Source organism: Fundulus heteroclitus, chromosome 18 (assembly GCF_011125445.2).
Source record: "Fundulus heteroclitus isolate FHET01 chromosome 18, MU-UCD_Fhet_4.1, whole genome shotgun sequence".
Taxonomy (NCBI): domain Eukaryota; kingdom Metazoa; phylum Chordata; class Actinopteri; order Cyprinodontiformes; family Fundulidae; genus Fundulus; species Fundulus heteroclitus.
This window is the reverse complement of record NC_046378.1, coordinates 2,090,155-2,116,819: the sequence shown is the minus strand read 5'-3', so window position 1 is coordinate 2,116,819 and position 26,665 is coordinate 2,090,155. Positions and strand designations below refer to the sequence as shown.

The window sequence follows — 26,665 nt, the reverse complement described above, 5'->3', positions numbered from 1 at the left end:
TATGATTTATAGGGTTTGCTCAGGGTCGGCGAACCAACAAAGATGGATGGGTATTGCCAACGTCCATGTTGTCCTTTACGCCAGTTGGCGGACTTTAGGGGCATAGTGTGGTGTGTCTGTGTAGTCTTTGTTGCCCTTCACTTGAATGAACCAAGATACCTGGAAGTCAGTGTATGTTTCAGTCTTGGTTTAATTTCACAATTGATCTTACTTCACAGGTTCTCACCAATGATACGCAAGAAAACGAACCTCATTTTCCCACTTTACGACAACCAGATTATGGATCAGCCTACCTGTACATCTCACCATTTTATTCCAAGAGCAATAGTTTCCTAAAGCTCAAGCAGATCAGCGAGGGCCTCCCCTGTGACAGAGACGCAACTGTGAAAGCTCAGTACATCATTCAGGGGAAGGAACTGAAGGAGGGCCAGACGGTCCTTAACTTCTTCTACCTGGTTTGTGTCACATTCACAGCTCCTGTCGTACAATCCCATCCCGAATATATAATCACTAATCTTGGAGGATGATCATGTGCAAATGTGTCATTTGGTAGCCAAAAGAAAATCACATATGGTACAAATGACTTTTATATGCTAGCTGAATATCTTGGCTTTGCAAAACATGCTTTAGAAACATTCTTATCACTGATACATCTGATCAAGTGCAAGAAGAACACATCTCATGGAATGCATGAGATCTTCATGAGATCTTCATGCCGGTAAATAAATGTTTTGGGTCATATCATTTAGTTTTCGGTGGCAAAAAGACTGAGGGAACATCATCCAAGAGTAGTGATTCCATATATTGTTCTCTACTTTCAGTGGAAACTTTAACTCTCTGTAATGTTAAAATTCCATAGTAATAATATGTTCCCTGCATACATTGTCTGCCTTTGTAGGTTCTCTCCAAAGGTGCAATTGTGAGTCATGATCTTGTCCCGGTGGATGTCACAGCAGGAACTGGTATGAAACTAATGTTAACTAATCAAGTTTACGAAGGATAAACTGAATGTCATCTAGTACATGGTTTTCTTATTGAATATCCAGTAACCCAAAAGTTTTGGTAAAGTTTCAAGCGTTTTGTAAGCAAATCAACCATGTAGTGTTCATCTAGAAAATCTGCTTAATGGCAGAACCTGATGAGTGTATTTAAAAAAACTTGGGGGCCCCAAGAGAGAAGGATATTTGTTTAGAAACTGGAGGCTCTGAACATTTTGTGGCTCTTTAGGGCTGCAGGAAAGGATATGATAATACTAGTGAATATTGCTATAGTGATGTGACTTGACAAATAAACTACTGAATAAAAAGTGTTAATGTTTATCTGCTTTGGTTTCATACCAAACACACACCCCAGAAAATGAGCTGTTCATGGGAAGAAAGTTTTTATTTTATTTTTCCATCTCAACAGCAAAGTTTTATTAAAAAAGTAATTTCTAACTTAGTTGTTGCTGCTTAATGATTTGACCACCTTCCCACCTCTTTACTTTCCTATGACGTTTTTTATGCTGCATTGAACAAGGTCATCAAGTATATTACGTGTATAGAAAACTTGAGTACATAGTCCTAAAATGAATTGGCTAACGCTTATTGAATTCCAAGCAGTTCTTCGGAGTATCTAGCACACAGTGATATTAAGAGAACGATAAATTAGCGATGTACTGTGCAGCCCTAGGGCTGATTGGTTTGACGTGCCTCTTTGATGTCACATGGAGGATCATTTGGTGGTTTCAAACTTGAAGAAAGTGGGCCGGGGATAGTGGTCTGACTATCGAGCCATCCCTCTTTTTAGACTCCCTGGAAAGTTTACTGTAGTTTGTTGGAAAGTAGGCTAGGACTGCTTTTTGTAATTTTGTGTGGGGTACTGGGACGCTTTTAAGCACTAGCTAGTCTATTTATGAACAAAGCAAGAACTGTCTCCATATTCTAGGCACAAACTCGAGATAGGCGTAAATGTGGATTTGCCTCCACCAGTGCTGTACCTTGTCCCTGAACCTGTTTGTGGAGGGGAGAGTGTCTTTCTGGTTTGCAAACATCACAATCTCAGCTTTGATTTTGGCAAATGATGTGGTTCTGTTATTAAGGTCCTGCGACAGACTGGCGACCTGTCCAGGGTGTACCCCGCCTCTCGCCCATTGAATGCTGGAGATAGTCACCAGCACCCCTCGTGACCCCACAAGGGACAAGCGTTACGGACATGGATGGATTGATGTTATTAAGGTCAAGACAGTGGAGTAATCCAACACGGGTGGCCTGTATTTTACTGCCAACAATCGAATCGGATTGCTGGCAGTAAAGAAATTTTATTAGCTGTTACCTGAATTGCATGACTGTGTAGTTATGTAACATTGATGCCAGTATTATATTAAGTAATGGTGCCCCGCCCCAGTCTTTGTCTTGATCACTGCGTGATCACTCTTGGGCTTTTTGAGATGAGATTCACTAGGTTAGTCACCTGAAATGGTTTTGCAACTTTCTTGAAGGAGACAAACGTTTGACTGGTAGTGTATTAAATCAATAAAGTTATAAGGACGAGACATTTTTCATTCAACAGAAGACAGTGTTTCTCTGGTTTGTTGACTGAAGAACTTAAGCGTGCAATGTGTGCTGTTTAGTATTGAGGCATCAAAGGCCTGTGGCAACATAGCAAAGTTCCCTCAGGTGTTGTTTTTGGGTCAATAGCATTAATTAGAAATAGAAAATGCTATTTTCTATTTCTCTAAAATATTTTCACCTGTTTAAATATTGACCTCTCTTTTCATGCGTCTGATTAATGCCCCAGTCAACAAAGGGGAGCTGACAGTCACACTGAGTCAGGTGATGGACCTCGCACCGGTTGCCCAGGTGATTGTTTACTCCGTGATGCCCAATGGGGAGATGGTCGCAGACAGCCAGGACTTCCCCGTTCAGCTCTGCCTCAACAATAAGGTAAGGAACACAAAGATGTGGGTTTTTAGAAGAGAACCGAAACATGGATAAACAGGATTCCCCTGATGGTTCACCATGGTTGTCTCATCAGGTGTCCCTGAAGTTCTCGTCTGTTCAGAAGCTTCCAGCGGAGGAGGTGACACTGACACTGAAGGCCAACCCCAAATCACTGTGCTCTGTCAGAGCCATCGACCAGAGTGTCCTTCTGCTGAAACCAGAACAGGAGCTCACCATTGACTATGTAGAGCAACCAGCTCCTCACCACCATGTTCAGATTATTTGTTTTAGAAAACGAAAGGTTTAGACTGTTCTCCTTGGGTTCTTGTGCTGACAGGTGTTCAACCAGCTGCCTGTACAGAAGCTGTCGGGGTATGATTACGAGGTGGAGGACTTTGAGTCGCATCGTTGCTTCCCCGGGCCAATCCCCAGGCCAATCCCTATGCTTCCGCTTGAGCCTGTGCCTGAACCGGATCCTGAACCTGAAGTCACCCCGACACCTCCCATCCATGTTGACGTCGGCGTTCGATCAAAGCGCTCGCTTTTCCGTCCGTTCTATCAGATGATAGATGTTTACAGCATTTTTAAAGTAAAGATTTATGTTGAATGGGTTGTATATTTAGGCCAGACTTCATTTTAATTGTATCTGTGTTTTACCTTCTCCATTGTTCTTTATCTGTCCCCTACTTCTGCATCTGGATTTCTTCTCAGTAGTTGTTTTTGCGCCAGTTGCAGTTCTGTTTCTACGTGTTTCTTTCACCTCCTCTTACTTTCTCAGTATCTCACCTCATCAGTAGTCTATATTTAAGCTGCACTATAGTGTCAAAACTAGTTGTTCACTCATCTAAACTCCTCATTTAAAATGTGCCAAACACTTCCAGATCCACCGATGTATGACATCCATGACCTAGACATTGAGTGCTCCTAAAAACATTTGGGAAAGAATGGGTTGCTCTCAGGAAACCAGTGGATTTCAGTCTGACTGAAAAAGGCCATCTGTCCAATAAGTCCAATCAGCTGTAAGGGGTATAACAAAGAGGAAGTGATTAGAAATGGCAGCAACTCAGCCAAATACAGGCAGGCCAAGTATAAGAGACCAAGGCTAGTGGAAGTGGAAGCACATCAATGGTAAAATTTCAAGCTCAAAAAAATACTAAGAACAATATGTAATAATCGACACCATTGTGAATACTTTTGGCAATATTTCTAATAATCAGTAAAATGTGACTAAGAAGACCATGATGGCGCTGTGTTTTTAACCATCTGAACTGGGGAAAAACAAGCGCGGAGTAGGCACTAGAGCAAATTTAGAGATTGAAATGGCTCAGCGTGTATCGATTTACATGGAATGAGCATCTTTGAAAAAGTCTTTAGTTTTGATATCTAGATATTGATTTATTTTGACAAGTCTGAGATCTGAACACCCCTCCCCCCCAAAATAAAACATCAACAAAAACCCATTGGTATTGGTAGTGGAGATTACAAATTGAGTTTCAACTCAAGTAGAGTTGAAACTGCTTTAGCTGCAAAGAGTGGGCTGATATACTAAACCCCGATGGATGAAGGATGGGTGTCACACAGGTTCATATGCATGTGATGGGAGCCAAACAAACTTTTGGCAACGTGGTGTGTCTCTGATGTTTTGAATTTTTTGACCTCTCCTTTCTGTCTGGTTTCCTCTAGCTGTCATTCCGGATCTCTTGCTGTTTAGCGAGTTGAACATCAGTCATGGCGCTGCCCCACATGACTTCTCTGTCTTTGTCTATCCACTTCTAGGACATTGGAGTCAAAATTGTGACAAACTCAGATGTGAAAAAGCCCTACGACTGCTTCCTGTTTAAGTTTAATGGTATGCTTATTTTTCGTGTTTTATTGTCCTGCTCATTCTTAGTGTTGAATGTAGAGACTGTCACATTCTAAACTTTATTTAGCATTGCCAGAGGCTCCTCCCATGGTAGATGAAGTAGATTTGGCAGCCGCTCCAGTGTCCGCTCCAGCTGAAATGCCTAAAGAGACAATTAGAAAAAACTTCATTGAGACCTGGATCTGGGATCTAGTCTCTGTTGGGTGAGTACATTGCCAAAATTATTTATTTTCTCTTTTATTTGTGTCTTTCTCGAGGCATTGGTGAACCTGTTGCCTTTAACTTGGAAGTGGCTAGAGGTGGAGAAGCTAGAGGTCCAGAGGAGCAGAAAGAAGAGACAGTCAGAACAGAGTTTCCTGAGACCTGGATCTGGGACCTTATTACTGTGGGGTAATAAGCAGAAACCTCATGAAGACAGATAACGCAATAGAATTTGAAGGAAAAAAAACTTAACACAACTGTTTGATTTTCTCAAATCATTTAAGCCTTTAAATGTATTTAATACTAAATGTTCTAAATGGTATTTAATTAGGTTCATGTAATGAATGGGTTTATCCATCGATTTATCTCTTTTCATGGACGGTTTCTGTTGTTAGCTCAAACCATACCACAAGAATCAGAATTTTTCTGGTTCGATGAAAAGAGTCAAAGAACAGATGGTGACTTTATAGCTAAAGTTTGAGCTCAGAAGAGAGTGAAGGTTCTGTCTCAGAAGGCAAAGGATCCCTGTCCACTCCTACTCTCTGTAAGGAACAGAAATTAGACTGAAAATAGGCTTAGACTGAGCGGATTGGAGAGTTTGCAACCGGATCAGCATCAGCCAGTTTGTAATGTGCTACAAAGTACCTTCGTTGTGGATTAGTTGAGTCTCATTAAACTGAAACATCACTGAGTTCAAAGAAGACATCGTGAATGAATGTGAAAGGGGGTCCTCAATGGGAGAAATGAAGAGAATGGATGTCAAGGGTTTTAGAAAAGGATGAGTGGGAGTGGTGGCCTAGTGGTTAGAGCACAGAGCTTAGGTCCCAGAGGTTCTGAGTTCAACTCCCACAAGCTGCCATTCTGGGTCCCTGAGCAAGACCCTTAACCCCCAATTGCTCCCCAGGCGCCGCACAGTGGCAGCCCACTGCTCTCCAGGGGTATGGGTTAAGATACAGAAGTGAATTTCTCCATTGTGAGATCAATAAAGTTTTATTATTATTATTATGAAAAGGGCCCCTAAATAGGATTAGTTGGAAGAAGGTAGGCTGGAAATGGGTAGTAAATAGAGATTAGAATGATGAGTGTGATGAGAAAATATCTAAAACAGAAATGAGAAGAACGAGTTTGATGACAACTGGTAGAGTAAAGCAGGATGAGGAGGATAACTTGGATGAAACGCTTTTCAAACAGGGAAGAGTGGGATGAAAAGGGCCCATGAAAGACAGGAGGACGGTCACTTTAGTTATTCACCTCTTTCAAGTTGACAAAGCAAGACCACACAGGGCTCTTTCTGCCCCACCATGTAGCCCCTACATGAGCACCTACAGTATGTTGGGCATTTAACTAATACTCTATACCATCGTACTGGCTTTCCAAAAGCTTTCAGTGCCCCAGTTACAAGCAAAGATGTTAAGCATCATCTTTGTGAGTTAAACCAAAGTTTAGTAAGCTTTGACGTCTGCAGTCAGTGTAAGCACCTTTTAGCTGATATCCAGAACATATGTAGATTGTGGGCTGAAAGGAAGCTCTAAAAGGTGGTGGAGAGAGAGTAGGATTGAGAACCAGAGCTGAGTGGGTCAGGCAGCTGTAAAGGGGATCGTTGGGTAATAAGAGGGTTTAGCTGAGACGTTGGGTAGCTTGTGTGACAACATTAGCACCATGTGTAGTTGACCTGTTTTCGTTTTCTCTTTTCCCAGATCTATAATTTCTATAATGTTTAGCATTTTTATAGAATTTTGTAGAAATGAAATGTGTAGGAAATCTTGCTCAGACCCCTGACTCCTCTCCTGCATCCGTTTCCAGAGACGGTGGCTCAGCGAGGATGGAGAAGACGGTCCCCGACACCATCACCAAGTGGGCCACCAGCGCGTTCTGCGTGTCCCCCACTGGCTTTGGCGTGTCACCCAACACCGGGCTCACCGTCTTCCAGCCGTTCTTCGTCAGCCTCACCCTGCCTTACTCTGTCATCAGAGGGGAGGTGTTCACACTGAAGGCCACCGTCTTCAATTACCTCACCCGTTGCATAATGGTGACTAGTCTCGTTCTCACTCAGGAATTTTGTTCAGGCAGCGTGTTTGAACTTTCTAGCTTAATTCTGAGCTTTGGTTCTGTTCACAGGTCAAAGTAACTCTGGCTGCCTCTGACCAGTACACCTTCAGGGACTGTGAAGGCTGCCAGTACAGCACCTGTCTGTGTGGAGAGGAGACCAAGACCTTCTCCTGGATTGTGACTCCGTCTGCTTTAGGTAACGTTAGACAGCTGACTCCATTTTCCAAACATTTCACTGCCCGTCATATTCTTTCTGCTTTGTGTATGTAAATGACTGAATGGGCCACTTCTACTGGTCTGTGGGACACTGAGATGTGGACACATTACAGACAACCCAAGGTTTTCTTTAGCACTGGAGCCAGAGTAATGCTAACCACAGTAAGGAAAGAAAGTGAGAGTGAATCTCTTTAGGGACAAATATGTTTCTTAGTTTTGCCTGGAGTAAGATTTAGGAAATCCAGGAATCAATGATCCTACAAGCGGGGTTGTAATCCTTGTACCCAGCTAAACAGACGACCTGCACAGACACATCCTAGTCTAGTGTTGTCCAGTCTATTTTTATTTCCCTAAAAAAATCCACGTTAGTCTAAGTTAACGGTTTAGATCAGAGCTAGCCTGCCTGTTAGAAAAGGCTGATGGGTAAAATAAACTCCTAATGAACTGCAGTAAGGGCTCATGAAATCATTGTTAAATATGCCTGCTTGTCAAAATTATTAATTTATTCTTCGTTTTGATTATTATTAATTAGTTATGCATGTTTTCAGTTTAAATTGGTCAGTAAATTAATGAATTATTTTTATATTAAACTGTTAGAATATGACCCTTTTGGGCCTCCGTAAACCATGTCAGCCAGCTCTCATTACCTGGATTCTGACATCTCATCGTTGCTATGTCACCAGTAATCAGCAGCAGAATTAGCATTTCACCGAATGAAATGTTGACGTGTGTACTCCGTCCATCAGAACCCTCAGCTTGTGAGTGAAAGCCGGTTCTGAACAAGCTAATTAATCCCCGCTGAGGGCGCTGACAGCAGTGAGAGGCTGTTGTTGCCTGGCTGGCCCCGAAAGCTGAGGATTCCCATCAGCCTCCGTCAGCAGGGATGGAGACGGGGTTCTGATGAGTGTCAAACTGCGATCCTCTAACTCCCCCCTCTGAGGAATGCTGACAATCACTTGTACTAACAAGTCAGGTAGTATCTCTGACGAAACACTCAGAAACCTCTCCCTGAGGGGCTGATCTGTACTTGTCCTCCGTGTGAAGAATTGAGGGCTGTGAAGGAAGCGAGGGAGGACATGGGAAACAGAGCTGCACGGAGACATGGAATAATAAGGCAACAAATGGCCGCTAATGAGGAGATAAACAGGAGGAGGAAGGAAAACGGAGGAAGGATGGAGGAACAGGAAGGGTAATGAGTCGTGTGGAGAAGCAGATGGGAAGCCGTGTTTCCTCTGTACACACTGAGACAGGTGGGAATCGATAACCCCCCCCCCACCCACGCAGCCTCAAAATGAGAGTGCCTGTCTGTGTGTGTCTGTGTACACAGGCGACGTGAGCCTGAAGGTCAGCGCCGAGGCCCTGAGCACCCGCGCTCTGTGCGGCAACGAGGTGGCCACGGTGCCGGACGTGGGCCGGATCGACACGGTGATCCAAACGCTGCTGGTGGAGGTCAGTGAAAGACGAAGCGTCACTCACAGGCCTGACTGCCGCATTCATGCCTTTATTACTGGAAATGATTTGTAACAAAAAACATATTTGGCATAAAATACCTGAAGTTTTCAATAATCAAAGCCAGCAGTTTTAATGAAATCCCTCCAGCGTTACGGCTTCGCAGAGATATGGGAGAGATTCTTGCTCCTGATTGGACATTTCAGAGGTCTCACAGCAACAGGAGCCCTGACAGGCAGCAGTAGAACAAACTGATGCTGATTAGTGAATGGAGCAAAGAGCATTAAGTCAGAAAGTCAGAGACACTAAGGATCCTTTCACCTCCACCTTTAGGGCTGAACGCCGTTCATACACACTTGTTGGTAACAGTGAGGGTGCTTTGCCCATGCTGCTAGACATGGATTGGATGACAGCTTTTTACTTTACACAGTAATTTGTTTTACACTGCATAAATATTACTGTATGCAACACTTTTGTATGTGGGCTGGACTTTTATTAATATTATTTGATTACATTTGTTAATTTCTCTGCAGACTAATTTTATTTGGTTTCCATTTAAAGGAGCTTCTTGAATATTTTAATAGTAGGAAAGGTGGCACCGTGCTTCCTTTATGATTTCTCTTTGGAGGAAAAGTGCTGGACATTAAGATAGACTTTAAGTGGGATGTTTTTAAATGGTTATGCTAGTTGTGTGTTAAAATAAGAACACATATTAAGAGCCAGCAGCATTTTTGTGATCTTTTCTGTCCTGACACTTGAGATTTATCTCATATAGTTATTAAAAAAGAAAAAAAAAAACATATTTGACCTACAGAAACAGTTTCCTTCATTACCTCTCCAACATATTAGGTGTTTTTTAAGCTGTTTGTGTGAGAAGCTGCTGGTGGGTTTTCTGTCGTCAGGATTCTCCTCTAACTGCGCTGTTCTGTGTGTGACTGTCAGGCTGAAGGAACCCCTCAGATGGAGAGCCACAACGCTCTGCTGTGTCCTGCAAGTGAGTGTCTGCACCCCGCAGCAGGGACCCTGATGTTATGCACTGGACGTTCTTCAGGAAACAAGAACCACTGAGCTAAAAGTTTAACCCATCTGTCTTTTATTGCAATGTTTGTTACCAGATAGTCCAGTGGAGAAGAAGGTCTCCCTCCTGCTGCCTGCAGCGTTTGTGGCCGGATCAGCCAGAGCGTCCGTCTCTGTCCTGGGTAGGTGGTGCAGCACTGAGACACCGTGCAACACACACCAGGGAGTAGAAGTTGTGCTGAGACATCTGACTTTTTGTCTTCTTCCCGCCCTCCCCCTCTGCAGGTGACCTGATGGGCCGGTCCCTGCAGAATCTGGACAAGCTGCTGGCCATGCCGTACGGCTGTGGGGAGCAAAACATGTTGCTGTTCGCACCAAACATCTTCATCCTGGACTACCTGAAAAGCTCTGGTCAGCTGACTGAGGCCATCCTGGCCAAGGCCAAGCGCTTCCTGGAGGGTGGTGAGCACGTTTTCCTGAATCGTTTCACAAGAGGAGGGGGAAGAAACGCGGCAAAGCGCAACGGGTCGGAGTCGATCCCGGGCCGACCGCGCCGAGGCCTAAAGGCCTCCTAGTATGGTTCGCGCTAACCGCTCCGCCACGGGCGCGCCCCTATTTCTGTTTTAAATTCCTGGAAATTCCAAAAATAGACTCCCAGTCTTCATTAATCTTCACAAAGCTGTTTAATTTGTAGTTGAAACGTTCTGGATTTGAAAGACGCGTTTAGAAGAAAAATAATCAGAAACTGAACCAGGAGAATCTGGCAGAGTTTAGTTGTCTAAACCGAACATCCAGTTCAAATATGGGATAAACCAGCTGTGAAAGATCTTTCTGGGTTTGAGAACTTCCCCCGGTACACCCGGCATCACCAGGTGAATGGGTGGAGAGAGTCAAAGGGGCTGATTCTTCATCCAGAAAGCTGGTGCTCAGTGTTTTCCTTAATGTTTCTTCCTCCAAGGGAGTGCTTGCAAAAGTATTCACACCACTTGAAGCTAGGGTTACAAAGCTATGTAACTTTGTCGCATTGCAACCACAAACATCACTGTATTTTGTTTTAATTGCATCTAATTCTGCCCACGAGCTGTTGGGCAGAATTGTGAAGTAAAAGAAAAACGGAAAACCGTGGAAGAAAAATTATAGAAGGCTCAACTGTTTGTGCAGATTAAAATCTGAAAAGCCTCTCAACGGTTTTCTTCTAGGACTGGCCTAAACTTAGCTCCATCCGTCCTCCTGTTAACTCTGAACGGCTTCTTTTTGCCAGCCCCACAGCATGATGCTGCCATCACCACATTGATGGTGGGGATGGTGATCTTTAGCCTGCAGTGTAAGTTTCCCTGCATGTTATGTTTAGCATGTGGGCCAAAAAGCTTAATTGTTAGTCTCATCTGGCCAGAACACCAGGACAGAACTTCTGCTAGCCTTCCTCCAGCGACGTCTGTCTCCTTGCCTCTCAGTCGTGAAGGATTGAGAATTGCAGGAGTAATGGTTGATGAGTTTTCAGATTCTCCCACCTGAGCTGGAGACCTCTGCAGCTCCTCCAGAGTGGGCCTAACTCCACCTCCTGGCTGCTTCTCTGGTTAATTTCATGCTCAGAGGAAATAGTGCTCTGAAAGGTTCATCATTTATAATGTTGCTCATGCCATCGTTATCCCTGCTCTGTTTGGTGGCACACCACACTTTTCAGATTTGTATTAGTAAGACATTTTGAAACCCACAGATCCGTTTTTCCTCCACTCCACAATTCTTCCCTACTTTGTGTTGGTTACGTCCAATAAAATCCAAAAAAAACCCACGTTGCCGTTTGGTGGTTTTAATGTGACAAGTTGTTCAAGTGGTACGGATATCTGTTGATCGGATTCTGAGACCCGGTTGAACTCCAGAGATTCAGAAGGTTGCTGATAAAACATCTTACGGTGGAAGAGTCGGACATGTTTTACTCCAGGTGGATGAAGTCTGTGTTTTAAAGAGAATCTGCTCTCTGCCTGTCTCTGTGTTGTAGGGTATCAGAGGGAGCTCAACTACAAGCATGACGACGGCTCCTACAGCGCCTTCGGGAACAGCGACCCCTCTGGCAACACCTGGTCAGTGACACGACGAGCAGATTTTCATCCCCAGTTCTGCAGCCAACATATTTACCATTTACCCGTTAATTCAACCGCAATGAATCTATAAGGCAACAATATATCATTTACCGACCAACGTTCCATCAACACATGACAGATGGGCTAGTGTTCCCCATCGGCACGCCCAATATTTTTACGTTGAACAAATATCATTTTATTGAGTGAATCCAACACGTGTCTCTGATATATGGTTTTCCTTTTTTTCTTTTATTTTGAACAGTAAAAACATGAAGATTAAAGTACAGTTCTCTTTGTCTGCTGCCAAAGCAAGTATTCTGATATATTAGTCTTATTAGGAAGCTTCTGTAAAAATGGAATATTGGAATAATGGATTTAGAGCAGAGGCTGCCTGGGGGGATTTCACAAAAAGGGGTCTGGGCAGCAAGGCATTTGGTAAACGTGTGTGTGGGGAGGGGAGGGGTGGTTGTAGAGGTTAACTGGAGGCGTAGGTATATGGGCCTGTATGTATAGATTTCAATCTGTGTAGAGATCAAAAAATCTGCGCTAAAGACAAACCCAGGAGCCAGATACGATTTTAGTTTGAATGATTCCACACCTGGAAAAGAAAGGTTAAAACGCATCAAAAGGCCAAATAAATATGGCATTCTTGCTAAAGATGAGTGGACATGAACTTCTGGACAGAACTCTATAGTTCTGGACAGACGAGTGTGTGAGTGCAGCCGATTGTTCTGCTCTGCTCTGTTGTTGCATAACCGTCCTGCTGCTGGGGTCATCTTTGGGTCTCACAGGCTCTGACTGTCTTTTGTCTCTAGGCTCACTGCGTTTGTGATGAAGTCCTTCAGCGGAGCCAGAATTTACATCTATGTGGACCCACAGCACATTAAGGACGCCAGGACCTGGCTGTCCGGACTGCAAAAGAGCGACGGCTGTTTTACCTCTGTTGGCAAGCTCTTCCACAACAGCATGAAGGTATGATGGATTTAGGAGTTCATGGTGGTCAGCTAAAAAGACAGCTTTGGTTCAGTGTGACTACTAATTCACCAGCATGTCAAATACTTGAGAACCATTGATCCCTGTGACTGTCTAGTTTATAGATAGATACCAACTCTTAAGTACTGAGGCCCGTTTGGAGTTGCTGACAGGACATTTCAGCAGATCGGACCGGCCTGCTGCATCAGTTTTATGGGTTCCCTTTGTCTCTGGCTCCAGATTAAGTCCTCAGTGGGTTGATCATTTTCATCAACTGATCCGTTTGATCCTAACACATTACCCATTCCATATCACAATGGGTATTCAGCAGGATTTTTTCTTCAAATTGAAATCTGACGTGTTTTGAAAGTATTCCTTTTTGGGCTGCAGTCTATAATAATAATAATAATAATAATAATAATAATAATGTTACAGTTATGGAAGATTTCTGTGATAAATGACCCTGCTACCTTTCTAACTGAGATAATTCTCCTTACATCAGTGTTCTGCTATGTTCTCTACTTTCATGGCAGTGGCCAGCTCATGTAGGCTGCACAATCAATATTATAACAATTGGTTCTGCAAAATATAGCTCAGGCTGGTCCATAAGGACCCTGACCTGAATATGATGGCTCCGATTGGTGCATAATGCCTCTGACTATTGCATGATGGCAATAGTGTTTAGTTAAAGCTGAGAGTCTGATTTGTGCTGTTCAATCTTGTGTTCCCACAGGGGGGGGTGAGCGACGACGTGTCGCTGACGGCTTACATCGTTGCTGCTATGCTGGAGTCGGATGGAGTGACCTCGGTGAGTCCCACTTTTTGGAAGACATTTGGAGGTGCTGTAGGTTTGTTTTCAGTGTGCCGTTGGCAGCTTCGTGTGTAATGATGTCACCAACCCGCCTCAGCGGACGGGACGACCACTGTCAAAAAAACGGGAGACAGGTCAGCATCAGCTCCCGGCCTTCTCATGTGTTTGTGTTTGGCTGTTTTGCATCAGGACCCCGTGGTGCAGAGGGCCCTGGGTTGTCTGAAGCGTGCTCTGGCCAGAGACTTCGACAACCAGTATACCAAAGCCTTGATGTTGTACACCTTCAGTCTGGCTGGAGATCAGGAGACAAGGAGCAAAATAATGACCGTTCTGGACCAGAAGGCAGAGAAGAACGGTACGACCAAGAGAAAACCCTGTGCTAACGGTGCAGTGATAGAACAAGATCTGGGTGCAGGAAAGCTTCCTTGTTTATTAGAAAACTACTAATGTGACGTCAAGTTTCAGAGTGACAAGCAAAATAAATATGTGCATGGCTCTGACATTGTCTCCATGTGAGATGTCCCTACGTTTCTGGAACCTTGCTGGATCTTTCTGATTGAGATAGTCTCGGTCCTGTTTGTTTCATTTACCACACTGAGTGCAGGTCATCCCTGCTGATCTTCTGCCATTACCTCTATGTTGGCAGGAGGCACCATTCACTGGGCGAGAGCGGGTTCTTCTGACAGTGGTCTGGATTCCGTAGAAGTGGAGATGACCTCCTACGTGCTGCTGGCCCTGCTCGTCTCTCCTCCCCTAGAGGGCTTCAGCTTGGATTACACTTCAGGCATTGTCCGCTGGCTCGCTCAAAAGCAGAACCCATACGGCGGCTTCTCCTCTACACAGGTACCGTTTCAGCAGTAGCAGAAGAGCCTTAGCCTTAAGGCAAGCAGAGCTAACATCAGACCGCTCTGCTTGACAGGACACAGTGGTGGCCCTCCAGGCCCTGGCCAAGTATGCCGACGCCACCTACAGCCCACAGGGAACAACTACGGTCACGGTGACGTCTCTGGGAGGCCTGAAGAAGGAGTTCACGGTGACGCAGAGCAACAGGCTGCTGTACCAGGAAGAGAGGCTGAGCGAGGTCCCTGGAGAGTACACCATCAGAGCCGAGGGGCAGAGCTGCGTTCTGGCTCAGGTACGGCGCCGCCCGCCGTCCGCTCAGCAACCCACCCAGGTTATCCCAGTCAATGAGGACACTAGCCTGGGTGGACACATGGGATTACATAGGACAGGCTGCATCATACTGGGGTTTTCAGGTTTTTCTTTAAGTAATTGGATTGACGCAGGAGAATGACACTAGAAGTGCCTGTAATTTCTTTAGATCCAATTCTCTTGTCATTAAGTAGGAAAATGTGTGGCTTTTAAAACATAAAAATCCACAACTATCAACATCCCACGAAGAAATTGTATCCATCCTCTTGTTGCTAAAGCTTTATCTGTTTAAAACCTACAAATATAACTTAAATGGTGGTTGTTTAAAAGTGGCAAGTTTCCTATAGTGGTAGATGTTTATCAAAAATTACAAGTTGTCTTCTTTCAGAAGGTCGGGTAACAATAGCAGCACTAAACAAGTTTTTATTTAGCTGGACGGAGGACAAGAATGGCTCTCTGGATGGTAAAGGCCGCAGACCTGTGGCCTAGTCAAAGTCTTTAAATCCAACAGAGAATATGCTGCGATCCTTCCAGGTTGATGTTGAAGCTGGGAGACCCCAGAAGACCTTTAGCTGTAATTACAGTGAAATACTTTGATTAAGTTTTGATCCAGGGGTCCAGAAAAAAGCAATGTATTGTCCCTTTCCACATTTTGTCATGTTATACCACAAGCTTCAGTTATTGGGAGTCCAGGGGTGGGAAAACTTTTTCAAGGTTCTGCTTAATGACCGTGTTTACGTGTCTGCAGATTTCCATGCACTACAACATCCCCCCTCCTGATGACTTCTCTGCCTTCACCCTCACTAAGAGCATCGAAGCCAGATGCAAACTCAGCCGGCCACGTCTCCAGCTCGCGGTTCACGTCAGGTAGGGCTGCTGCTGGGGTTGGCATCTCCTGCGGGATCTCATTATGTCTGTTAGTCGCTCAAAAGTTGCAGGCTTACAGATGCTTTATGTCACTTTCATTAGGTACGTGGGCAGGAGAGCGGAGACCAACATGGCCATCATCAACATTAAACTGCTGTCTGGATACGTCCTGGATCAGAGCTCCCTGCAGCAGGTAAGGTCCCTCTTTGATCGCTTTTCCATGCTGTGACTCAGTAAAACTGCATTCTGACTGCTGGCTCTGCTATCGCAGCTGCAGGACGACCGCTCATTGAAGCGTGTGGAAGTAGATGACGGCTATATCAACATCTACGTGGATGGGGTAGGCATCCCTGAGGTTCTGTTCAAGGGCCCTTACAGTTCCTTCCACATACCTGTACCTGTGAGCAGAAAGTGAGCGTCTGGAATGTTGTTTGTGATTGTAGCTGAAAAAGGATGAGGTACAGACCTACAGGGTGACTCTGGAGGAGGACCAGCGTGTCAGGAACCTCAAACCAGCTGTGATTAAAGTCTACGACTACTACCAGCCGAGTAAGAGCTCAGCTACAGCCCTAAATGCCCACATCCATCATTCTGTGCTTCCCTTTACTCACTGAAGTGTTTCTCTTTTATTCCAGTTGACCAGGCTGCCACGGACTACACATCCCCCTGTGCAGAGAGTACGTGAGAGTTCTCCAGCTTTGCACTCAACTTTAGTTTTCTGTGCTTCATCACCCTCTGTGACCGAGGCTTTAATACAGTACTTAAACTAAAAACTTTATAAGGAAACCCTGAAAGGTACAGGGGGAAAAGAAAATTCCGATGGATAGATTACATCAAAATTGCTGAAGGCTTGCATCTGGTTTTCAGACCAGAATGAGTAAAACCCAGGGCTGGCTTATCCTGCTTGTTCCTTAAATTACGCTGCCTCAGTACTGGCGTCTCTCTATGCAGATGATGTTTTCTCACCATTTAAAATTGACATATCATGGTAAATTCACCTTTTAGCCCTCAGTTACATGTGTTCTTGGAGTCTGTAGGAGTACAGAAACGTTGAATGTTGTCTGTCCAGGAGCTGAGTAGACATCTTTATATTCGGTGTAGGTCAGATTTTTCCATCCGTTCGGTTTTCTCTCATCTGTCACATTTTTTAACAATAGCGTCACAGTATTTGCTAAACAAGGTCTTGGACTTCCGGCTTACCAATTTTGCAAATCCACCATTGTTAAGTTTTCGCTGCTATTTTGTAGTCCAAGCTTAACGATGAAGCTACAAATGTGGATAAGTCAAAATGTTCGGTTATGAGGTGTAATAACCCGAACAATTCAACACATAGTACCTCGGCATACTACATAAATGGCCGAAAGGGGTGAAGAAGAATGCTCTTTGACCAGGAAGGTGGGGTGTGAAGTGCCTCTTTTAGATTTAAAGAGACCACACCAAAATAAGTTGCTATCTGTTGCACAGGGGGGCTGTGGGGCAACAATCACGGGGCTTCAGACCAAAGCACTGCAGTTCCACTTTATAGACCACAACTCAATGATTTGTGATTTGAGTGAGAAAAGGAAGGCATTACGTGGATTGGATGATATGTTCCCTTTAAGGGGGAACTACATGTGAATTTGGGAAGAATTACATTTTGTGAAATTTCCTCAGCTCAATATGAATACCCTTGCAGAGTAAGGACTGTTTTTAGTGTCAGTAGTCTCCATTATCAGGGCTGTCCGAATAGTGCAGTCAATAAGGAAGGAGGTGGTAAAAGTAGCCTGTTTGCTCCCTCCCATGGTGAGTTTTTACAACAGTATGTCCTTCAGCTAATGCTGGAATCATAGCCTGAGCTCACGTAAACCATGAACTTTATGTAAGCCCACAGCCTAGATCAGCCAGTCCTACACTGAAGGAGCAGGAAGTGGAGCTACCAACAGAGGAAATGGACTGCGGTGTGACAGTCAAGACCATTCCATATTGCAGAAGAAGAAATAGAAAAAGAAAACTGCCTTCTGCAATATTCAAACGTCAAATAGCTTTTACATCAAAATAACACAAACATGTCGGACAACATTGCTAAATCCATGATGATCCATAAATTATTTTAGCAGTAGAGGGAATAATTTAATAAAAACAATTGTGTAAAACATTTTTTGTTTAGAGAAACACGACTGCAGGTTATTGGAATGAAAATCCCACACCAGCCACTGCTCAGTGTAATTCATCCAGTATTACAAGGAAGTGAGTAGAAAGCCTGGAGGCCTGTGGATCAACACTCCGTAACAGACTAGAAACATGGAAGTGTGGTAATCCCAGAGGTCCGTCAACATAATTGAATTGACCTTCAACTGTAAATAAAACTAAAGCTCGCTTTTTAAATTAAATGAAAATGACAAGATGCAAGATTGGGTAGGATCAGAGGCTGGGACTTGTTGGTCAAGGACAGTTGCAGATTTCTGATTAATCCGGTTGTTCAGTACATTTTACAGGAAAATATGTTTCTTGCTCAATAGAGATCTGATTCCATAATAAACCTAACTGGTCTCATTTCAACTAGTCTTCCATCTAACTCTGTATGAACAGGTATTCCTAAACTAATCCTAATGTGTTGTTTCTCTGCAGGTGACAATGACAACAAGGTGTAACTCCAGCCCAGGACAGCTGAAGGAACTACTGTGTGACGTCTAGCCCTGCATGATGATGATTGTTTTGAAACTAAGCTGTCGGGTTTTACTTTGGGTAGCCTTAGGTACTTTTTTTTTTTTTTACTTTTAGCTCTCTTGCTGGGTTTTATTCTTTTTTATTTACGGTCACATTCCAAGATAATTTTTATCCGTGGCAGTGACTTCAGGAAGAATCAGCAATGATCAGAATAGTTTGTGCCGTGTCTCTGTTCAACACTGGAAAATCGCACTATAACCCACTGGAAACAACAGAGGACTGTTTACTGATGATAGTTTTTTTTTAATAGATCTGACAGAAATCCACATTATTCATACATGAAAGTGACACGTGAGACATACAGGCTAGCAACAACACAGCATGGTCAGAGTACTGATTGTGTCTGCCAGGATCTGCTCTGTAGGGAGAAAAGGAGAATCCAGACTGAATGGTGCTGGGGGATTTCCTGGGTGTGTATACGTACCTGCACAGGTGTTCTGTTGTACCAGTAAAAAGATATATTCATACATGACTACTGTACAATTTCATATGCAAGTTGCAATAAAAGCTCTAAAATGACAGTCAGTGACAAGTCTTCTTTTCATACAATATCCATATTTTTTTCCACTCAGGCATTCTCTTGACAATACTTTGTTTTCCTTTCATGCACATGTAGATAACAGCAATACATTCACCACCGATGACCAGCAGGTGTCATTTGCCGTTGTTAGTTTAGAGGTGTGTGTGTGTGTGTTTTGGGGGAGGGGGGGGTGTAACGTATCACTGTCAGGCACCATAAAAAAGACCATAAATCATAACTGTACCTAAAACAGCAGCTCCACATGCACCCTACCCTTATCCCTCCACACGAGTGATGGTATTTTGAAGGTAGCCGGTTAAAGATTCATGCAAAAGGTCTCCAATCACAGTGGGGATTTAAATTAATACAAAAAAAAACAAAAACAAACAACAAGTGATAATGAGCTCTAGTGATGAGGCAGCTATCTGAAACAGTATTCCAGGTTTCTGTGGGAGATTTAAGGCAGAATTATACAGACACCTAACATAAAGGCCACGCTAAAGTACAGTAACCACCAATTAAATCTGTACTACCACCATTACAGCGAGGAACACCATTAAACTGTTTTCTGAGCCAGAGTAGCATTAGGAGTTTTTCTGATAACCAAGGGACTGGAATACGTAAACATAAGGCAGGAAATAGAAAGATTTCTCATTGATTGTCTGCTATCTGAGAGCACTTAACAATTGTACTGACCAGAGGTTAACCGCTAACTTTCTTCTTTCTTTCTTTTTTTCCCTTTGTGGACTTTGTTGATAGTCTTAACCAACCTTTTTAGGGAAATGTGTTCTTTCAGTCAGCTTTCTGTTTTATCTGGATCAGTATTTTGTATTCATGTTCTATTGGCTGAAAAACAACGCTTTGTTCCTATAGACCTGGCAGTCGAGAACTTTCTGGTAACTGACTTACTGACTGTATTCACAGAGGCTCTCTGATCCCTGGTACAGATCATGACTGGTTTTTCCACACACGGCAACATGGTGCTGCTCACCGATTCGCCTTTTTGGTTATTGCTGACCAGATGAGGCTAATATTTAAAAGGGAATGAGGAGTATCGTGCATCTTGGTACCAACACGACGGTTAGTTGTTTAAATCTAAACCACTTCTCTGTCTGGTCTTTCAGGGAGTGCCTCAGCCATAGGGTGGAGCACACAACCCTTATTAGGAGGCCTCAGTCCTTGACATGGCATTCCCGGGTTCGAGACCCAGCCCAAGGACCTTTGCTTCATGTGTTCTCTGTCTCTTTCTCTCTGCGCCATATTCCTGTTAGCCTTACTGTCAAATTAAGGCCCATAGTGCTGCAAAAATGTAAATGAAAAAATGCTTCAGCCAGAGCTTTGTCAGAGGTAATCATTTTAGTGACAGATGTTTTGAAGGGAGATTTCCATCCCTGACCAAATGATTCAGGTGAGACGGCTGGATGTGTCACATGACTAGTAGCCATGTTGGTAGCTACGTGTACTACAGCGTCCAGTTCAAAGCTTTCTCGCTCTCTGGAAAATGTCAACATTCCTTAAAAGACTGATTATAGCAGAGAAAAGCTTTAAGACGTAAGCAGGTCCTCTGGGCTAGTTTTCTTGGATTTGGGAGTGATCCTATTAGACCCACCAACCTTAACCTATTTCTAAAAGTTTCTACAGTACTACTTCTGGTTGAAATATTTTTATACCAAGCCCTTCTGGACCCACCGCATTCAGAGCCTTGTGGAATAATAGCCGTTAATGAAAGCCATCTCTGGTGAGGTGGGGAAACGTCGTGCAACCTGTGCGCCATACTGTTCACAATGCTCAAAGAGACACTGATTTAAAAGCATTGGTGTGATAGAGGCCCCACAATGAGGCTGAGCAGGTCTCACAGATCATCACAGAACATCAGGAACATGTGGTGAAGGCACAGATCTGAATAGCATCATCCAAAGAGTACAACCTGTTTGCTTCCTGCTTTAGGCTGGTTGTGGAGATGGCTGCTTCCCAGCAGTGCTGTCACACCATCAAGTTAGCTAAAGGCTTCCTGGCAAACAGATGAACTGAGCTAAGGCATGACGGAACCAGACCGACACGCTGCAATTGTTCAGTTAAAATTTTTCTGTGATTGTGCAGAGAACGTTGGACAGTAATTGGGATTTTGGCAGTCAACCTCAGAGTGTGGGGTGTTATGTTTCACATTAGAATGGCTACCGAGTCCATAAATACAAAGTTCTTCTTTAAAACTAGCCAAAAACAGACTGTCACCAGTTGTTGATTCTACATGTTTTTGTATATGTCAGGTACTGGGATTGGTGAACCCGAATTCAGCCACACAGAGAGTTTCGTTTTAAGCAGTTTATTGAAGGAGATGAATGGTGGAGAAGGACACCAGGAAACTGTACCAGGGTGGAGCAGGTGGGTGGCGACGGCACCTGCTCCACCCTGGCGGATGTGAAGGAGCAGGAGTACCGTGCGTGCCGTGCTGCAGAGCCGGGGAAGGCGAGGAGAGCTGGGGAGCCTCCTGGGAAGGTGAGCGAGCGCTGGGGTCGAAGAGAAGCTGGCAGTTCAACAGCGGGAGTTCTCGGGTGACAGGTGAGCAGCAGGCAGGCAGGACATGAAGAGGGTGAGTGAGGCTGGCGTGAAACGGTGAGGAAGGCGACGAAGCCAGAAGGGGAGAATGACGAAAATGTTCCAGCATCGAAGGGCTGGCTGAACGGGTTTAAGTAGGCTGGTGGATGAGACAGCCTAATTATGAGCAACAGGTGGAGGTTGTTATGCTACCACGCCATGGCTAAATTGTGTGAATGTTGATTTTATCCCATTTACACTACCCGTTTTAAACCGAGCCGAGACCAGTCCGAGCTCGGTAACCGAGATAACTCTTGAGTGTAAATGGTAAGCAGACTGAACTGAAGCGAGCTAGACATAACCGGAACACGCTAAATGCATACCGGTTCCTGGTGTGGTCTCGGCCTGTTTTTTTCTGTCCCGGTTATCTGATAACGAAGAGCGCATGAGCAGACTGCGTCATCCCCTTACAGTCAGCTGACTGTCCGCGGTTTTTCCGGCGTGTCTGGCTGCACGTCCCGATTCACACTCCATTCAGACAAATTTCAGACATTCATAATAATACTAGCTTCCTTACCGTGCCACACGATTTCCAGAGATGATTCTGTTTAGCAGTGTGATGAACCTCAGTGTCTGTTGTTGTTTCCTGCATCTGTAAATCCTTATTAGACGTTTGTTTGTCTCATCCACGTCCCAAAAGCTATTTTGATTTGCTTGGTGCCGCCTTCGATCCCAGAGAGTGGCAGTACCGCAGATCGTCACTAGGAGGTGAGGAGCAACCAAGGAACCGGGATAGTGTGGTGTGTAAACGGTCGTCAGAACGAGGCTCGGCTTGGTTAACTGATCCAAGTTCGGACTGGTCTCGGCTCGGTTTAACAAGGGTAGTGTAAATAGGGCTTATGTGACATGGAGAAGGATTAAAATTGGGTTGTGAGAAAGGGAGTTTCAGGCTGGGACGGCCTATCTTCACGACAGGGTGCCTGCTGTAAACCCAAACCATTCCCCCACAGACAAAAGGTCAGAGCACTTCTGACCAGTCTCTCAGACCACTTCTTCCTGGAGCACTCCAGGAAAAAGCTACTTTTTCTTCACTATTTCCTTCCTCCCTGAGACAAAAGTAGGGGAGGGAGACTGGCCTGAACAATGAAGGGCCCTCGCAGGGCCTGTATGTCGCACAAGCCAGCACCTGTGAGAAATCTCTCTCCGCCCAGGAAACATGACCGGGCAAATCAGAGTTAAGTCTGCTGTCTTAACGTCAGCGTAAAACGCAAGAGGAAGGGATCCTTCCATGCCAAACATAGCTTTGTTTATTTCTTCTCAGCCTTTACAGGAAAGCGGACTCCAGACAGAGCTGAAAAGCCGGCAAAGGACCCACTTTCCCATGCTGAGGGGAAAATCTACTGAAATCGCCTGCTACATGCCGGGGACTTAACTGCAACTGGGTCAGAGACGCTGCAAGGCCTCAGAGCTGCTGATCCAACCACGTGTCAGCTCATGGCTACTACTGCTAAGCCACTAGCGGCCATGGCTCATTGCTAGCATTGCTAGCATTCGGTACCATGTCATTGCCGATGTGATTCGAGTGCGTTTTTATGGTTTATGCCAATGTGCCGATGTGCCATGCCATATCATTGCCGATGTGATTTGAGTGTGTTTTTATGGTTATAACAAAATTTATCTCCACAGGGGTTTTATACACTGATGGTATATTAATGTTTATTTTATCCGGCTCTCTCATTATGGCTAAAAATAAAGCTGAAGTATTTAAAGTTAGCACCGAAAGTCCGCTAGATGAAATGCTATTAGCTTCTGGTAACTTCCGATTTCTGGTTATTCAAATATGGTCATCTTAAGGCATAAGGCTTGTTCGTTTCGCTCCACCATCATTTGATAGTGCTATGAGCGTTATTCCCACATTAATATGGAATATTAATGTGGATTTAAAGGGGAAGTCCGGTCAACAAGGAAAAATCGGGATCATTAGCTATAACTAAAACTAATATGTTTGTGGTTATTTAATGAATTTAGCGTTAATCAATAAGAAAATAAAAGCATAAATTGTCGTCTGGATCACTGGGTATGGGGGCGGCCATCATTGCCCAAATATGGGCAATGATGACATCACATCCTGTGACGTAGAATCGCGGAGAGCCGACGGATGTTCTCCACGGTTTACAAGGAAACTCAACAGGAGCTGTTGTACACAGCTGCGATCAGAAACAATTATTTCGGATTTCCAGAGGACTTCACCTTTGAAATTCGCGAGAGCTATTATTGAAGCAACAATGCTCACGTGCATGGCAGTTTGATGTTCCAATACATCGGGTAAAAGTGGAAAAAACATTAGTTTTTTCACCTTTCTGATTAATGACCACCATGGGCTGTTTTGTTGGATTACCTACTTGAAGAGGAAGGATTTGCCATCGTGCTTCTGGCCAGAGAGAAAACACGTCGTCTATAGCCAACATTTAGAAGAAGAATGTCTTCAAGATGACATGAGAGCGAGACTTTTTGGTAGGTTTTTCTTTTTTAATGATGTAGAATTTGCCAGAAAATTTGTTTACCAACCAGAGCTGCGGAGGGATACGACACACTTAGAAATATTGCTCACTGTTGCAAAGCCCACTTTTTTTATACAACTTTGGTCTTCTTTTTTCTAAAGTCGCTTGTAAATTTCATGAGTTGCGGGTTGCAGGTTTTTTTTGGCTTATTTCTGAAAGTGAAGTTGATTGTTTGGCCTCTAAACTAAGTGACGCCGAAATATCCCTCCGCCTCATAACACACTGCAGCTCATCTTGACAGCAGGAGCAGAGTAAACTCAGGAGCCGATCTGCCCGTATTTTCTGCAGTTTACGGTTGCAATAACTGATGATAACTGCTGGAAGTAGATTAGGCGGTGCAGATCATCATTTTGAGCAGAGATTGGTTCTAAACATGAGTTTTATACTCATCTTATAACAATGCAGAACCAAATCCATAAAACGTACTTTAATGCTTATTTGTTCTCTTTCTATGTCTCTAAAATGTAAAATTAGTATTAATTTAAATTTAAATGCTTAATACAATGTATATCTTTGTTTAAGGGGTTAAAAAAATATTTTGGCATGAAAACGGATATTTATTTACAAGGGGACAGATAGGGCATTGGGACTTGCTCTACAGCCGATCCCGCGACCTGACGTCACAAACTGGGAGGAGGCAGTACTGTTCTTCACCAAAATAGCGGCCCCCATAAAAGGACCTTCAAATGAAAATTACTCTTAATTAAAAAAGCTGATTTTGACCGAACTTCTCCTTTAAAGGCGTTTTGGTTAACTTTAGGAGTAACTGATTTTAGCAACCGATCACGGCAGTGACCTTTAGCTCCCGGAGGTAGAATCACATTAATATAATCGAATGTTCATAAAGTTTCCAAGAGTTAAGTAAAGTTACCGAGAAAATCATTTTTTAAAATGTTATTTCCTAAAATAATGATTTGTATTGTGAATGGATTGAAACACATGCTAAATGTTGTTCTAAATTAGTTAAGCTAATTTAACTCCATCAGATCTGCAGTGAACCAGGATTCACTGAATTATTCTGATTATGATCAACCACTTTTGTTTAGTCTTTTGTTTTTTGCATATAAATAGTTACTTAGATCGCTTGTGCTCGAATTCATCCCTTTCAACTATTGTTCTGATATCAGCTTTAAAGCTGATATCCTCCAGACAATATTTAACAGACAGAGAGCTATTCATTAAACATTAAATAACTTTAAACAGTGTATAATTGCACAACAAACATTACCAGTAACTTAACATTGTTAGCTGTTGTCTGCTCCTTGCAGCTGATCTGTGGCTGTCTGCAGTGGTGTAGTGGTCCCTGGAGAAGTGGGTATACTCTCAATGTTTGCCCTTTTAGACGCAGCTCAGAAAAATGCTGTTTCAGAAACAATGACATGTAACACTGCTCTATTTAGTTTACCCAAAAATCCATCACTAGGGTTTACTCATTTTAGCCTAAATTATTTAGCCTAAAACATTTAGATTAAAATATTTCCTTGAGCTACTATGTGAGGTGTGAAAATATTGTTGTCTCTCTTTTTAAAGATTTTTTCCAGCTTCTGGCAGGTAATGTAAAATTTTCTTTGGTTAATATTGAAGGAATTCCTACACTACATCCAGAATCAACATTTCATTACTTTACTGTAGGTTTTTCAATATAGACCTAGATGATAAGGCATATGGAATGTCCTAAATTGAATGAGAAAGAGAATCTATAGAAAGAGATCAAGTTAATGATGAGGAGAACATCAAAACTCAAATCTCTTTGACTTTGCAAAATATGAATTGTCAAATATACCAGTTTAAACACCCAAAGAACTGTTGATCCTGTTGATTTAGACCCCCTGGCAAATAAATGTTTAGCCCCTCAATTTTAAAATGGATGGTGATTTTAAACTTGACAGTCAAAAAGGGACCTTAGTTAAGTCATTTTTATCATGTAAGGAACAAAGCAAAGGTAAAACCTATTATTTCAAGGCAAAAATATGGAAACCCTACTCTAAGCCTTCATTTCATCATGACTGGATTAGTGTAATTCTCTTCATCTCTGAATCGGTCAGTCCTCACTCAAATGTCTGCAGCTGGTTCAAATGCGGCTGTACACCTTTTAATGGAAAAACATTAGAGATCATGAAGCATTGACATCCATTGTGCAAAGCTTTTTTTTTTTTTAAAAACACTGCAAAATCCTTCGTCATCTTTACCGTCGACAGGCTGCAGCTATGTCCCGAATTGCTCGTTTTCCATCCACTTTTGTTGAATTTTGCATTTTCCCATTCTCTAGCTTTTTCTCTGCGTCGAGCTCCTACGGCTTTACGATCAACCGGAAGCAGTTCAGCGTGTTTGTGGTGCTCCAGGAACAATCTGATCCTGAACACGAGCAAGACCAAGGAGGTAATAGTAGACTACAGGAAGTCCAGGAGGACTGAACACGCTCCTCCCTACATACAGGGGGAAGTGGTGGAGCGTGTTCGCATCTCCTCAGACCTCTCCTGGATTGTGAACAACTCCAACCTGGTGAGGAAGGCTCAACAACGGCTCTTCTTCCTCAGGAAACTGAAAAGGACCGGACCTTCCACTAAACTGCTTCAAAGCTTCTTCAGAGCTACCATAGAGAGTGTTATGTCTCAGCATAATGGTATGGGAGCTACACAATGCAGGAGAGGAAAGATTTTGCACAGTTTAGACTCTGAGTGGCTGAAATAAGCAGGGGCATCCCTAAAAAGTATGTTGTGTGTTTTTTATATATATATATATA

At 43.5% G+C, this 26,665-nt stretch overlaps 1 protein-coding gene across 2 annotated transcripts; it reads left to right on the top strand.

The window, feature by feature from the left end:
* Positions 1 to 904: 904 nt before the first annotated feature.
* On the top strand, positions 905 to 18,827 carry LOC105917849 (alpha-2-macroglobulin-like protein 1). Of its 2 annotated transcripts, none has more exons than XM_036150111.1 (24): positions 905 to 962; positions 2,779 to 2,924; positions 3,016 to 3,165; positions 3,259 to 3,510; positions 4,698 to 4,770; positions 5,043 to 5,175; positions 6,790 to 7,015; positions 7,105 to 7,231; positions 8,579 to 8,700; positions 9,643 to 9,694; positions 9,816 to 9,899; positions 10,003 to 10,179; positions 11,717 to 11,798; positions 12,614 to 12,770; positions 13,504 to 13,578; positions 13,771 to 13,936; positions 14,228 to 14,424; positions 14,501 to 14,716; positions 15,482 to 15,600; positions 15,703 to 15,793; positions 15,872 to 15,940; positions 16,044 to 16,149; positions 16,236 to 16,277; positions 18,208 to 18,827. In XM_036150111.1, the coding sequence occupies exons 2-24, from the start codon at positions 2,817 to 2,819 to the stop codon at positions 18,228 to 18,230; spliced, it is 2,847 nt and encodes a 948-aa protein (XP_036006004.1). In that variant the 5' UTR covers positions 905 to 962; positions 2,779 to 2,816; the 3' UTR covers positions 18,231 to 18,827. The 2 variants fall into 2 exon arrangements, with proteins under 2 accessions (XP_036006004.1, XP_036006005.1); XM_036150112.1 differs by lacking the exon at positions 5,043 to 5,175 and adding an exon at positions 4,862 to 4,988.
* The last annotated feature ends 7,838 nt before the right edge of the window (positions 18,828 to 26,665 follow it).

Coding starts and splice junctions, on each gene's coding strand:
- LOC105917849 (XM_036150111.1), top strand. CDS start 2,817: ATGGACCTCGCACCGGTTGCCCAGGTGATTGTTTACTCCGTGATGCCC. Junction 7,016..7,104: donor ACCTCACCCGTTGCATAATG/GTGACTAGTCTC, acceptor TTCTGTTCACAG/GTCAAAGTAACTCTGGCTGC. Junction 13,579..13,770: donor AGTCGGATGGAGTGACCTCG/GTGAGTCCCACT, acceptor GTTTTGCATCAG/GACCCCGTGGTGCAGAGGGC.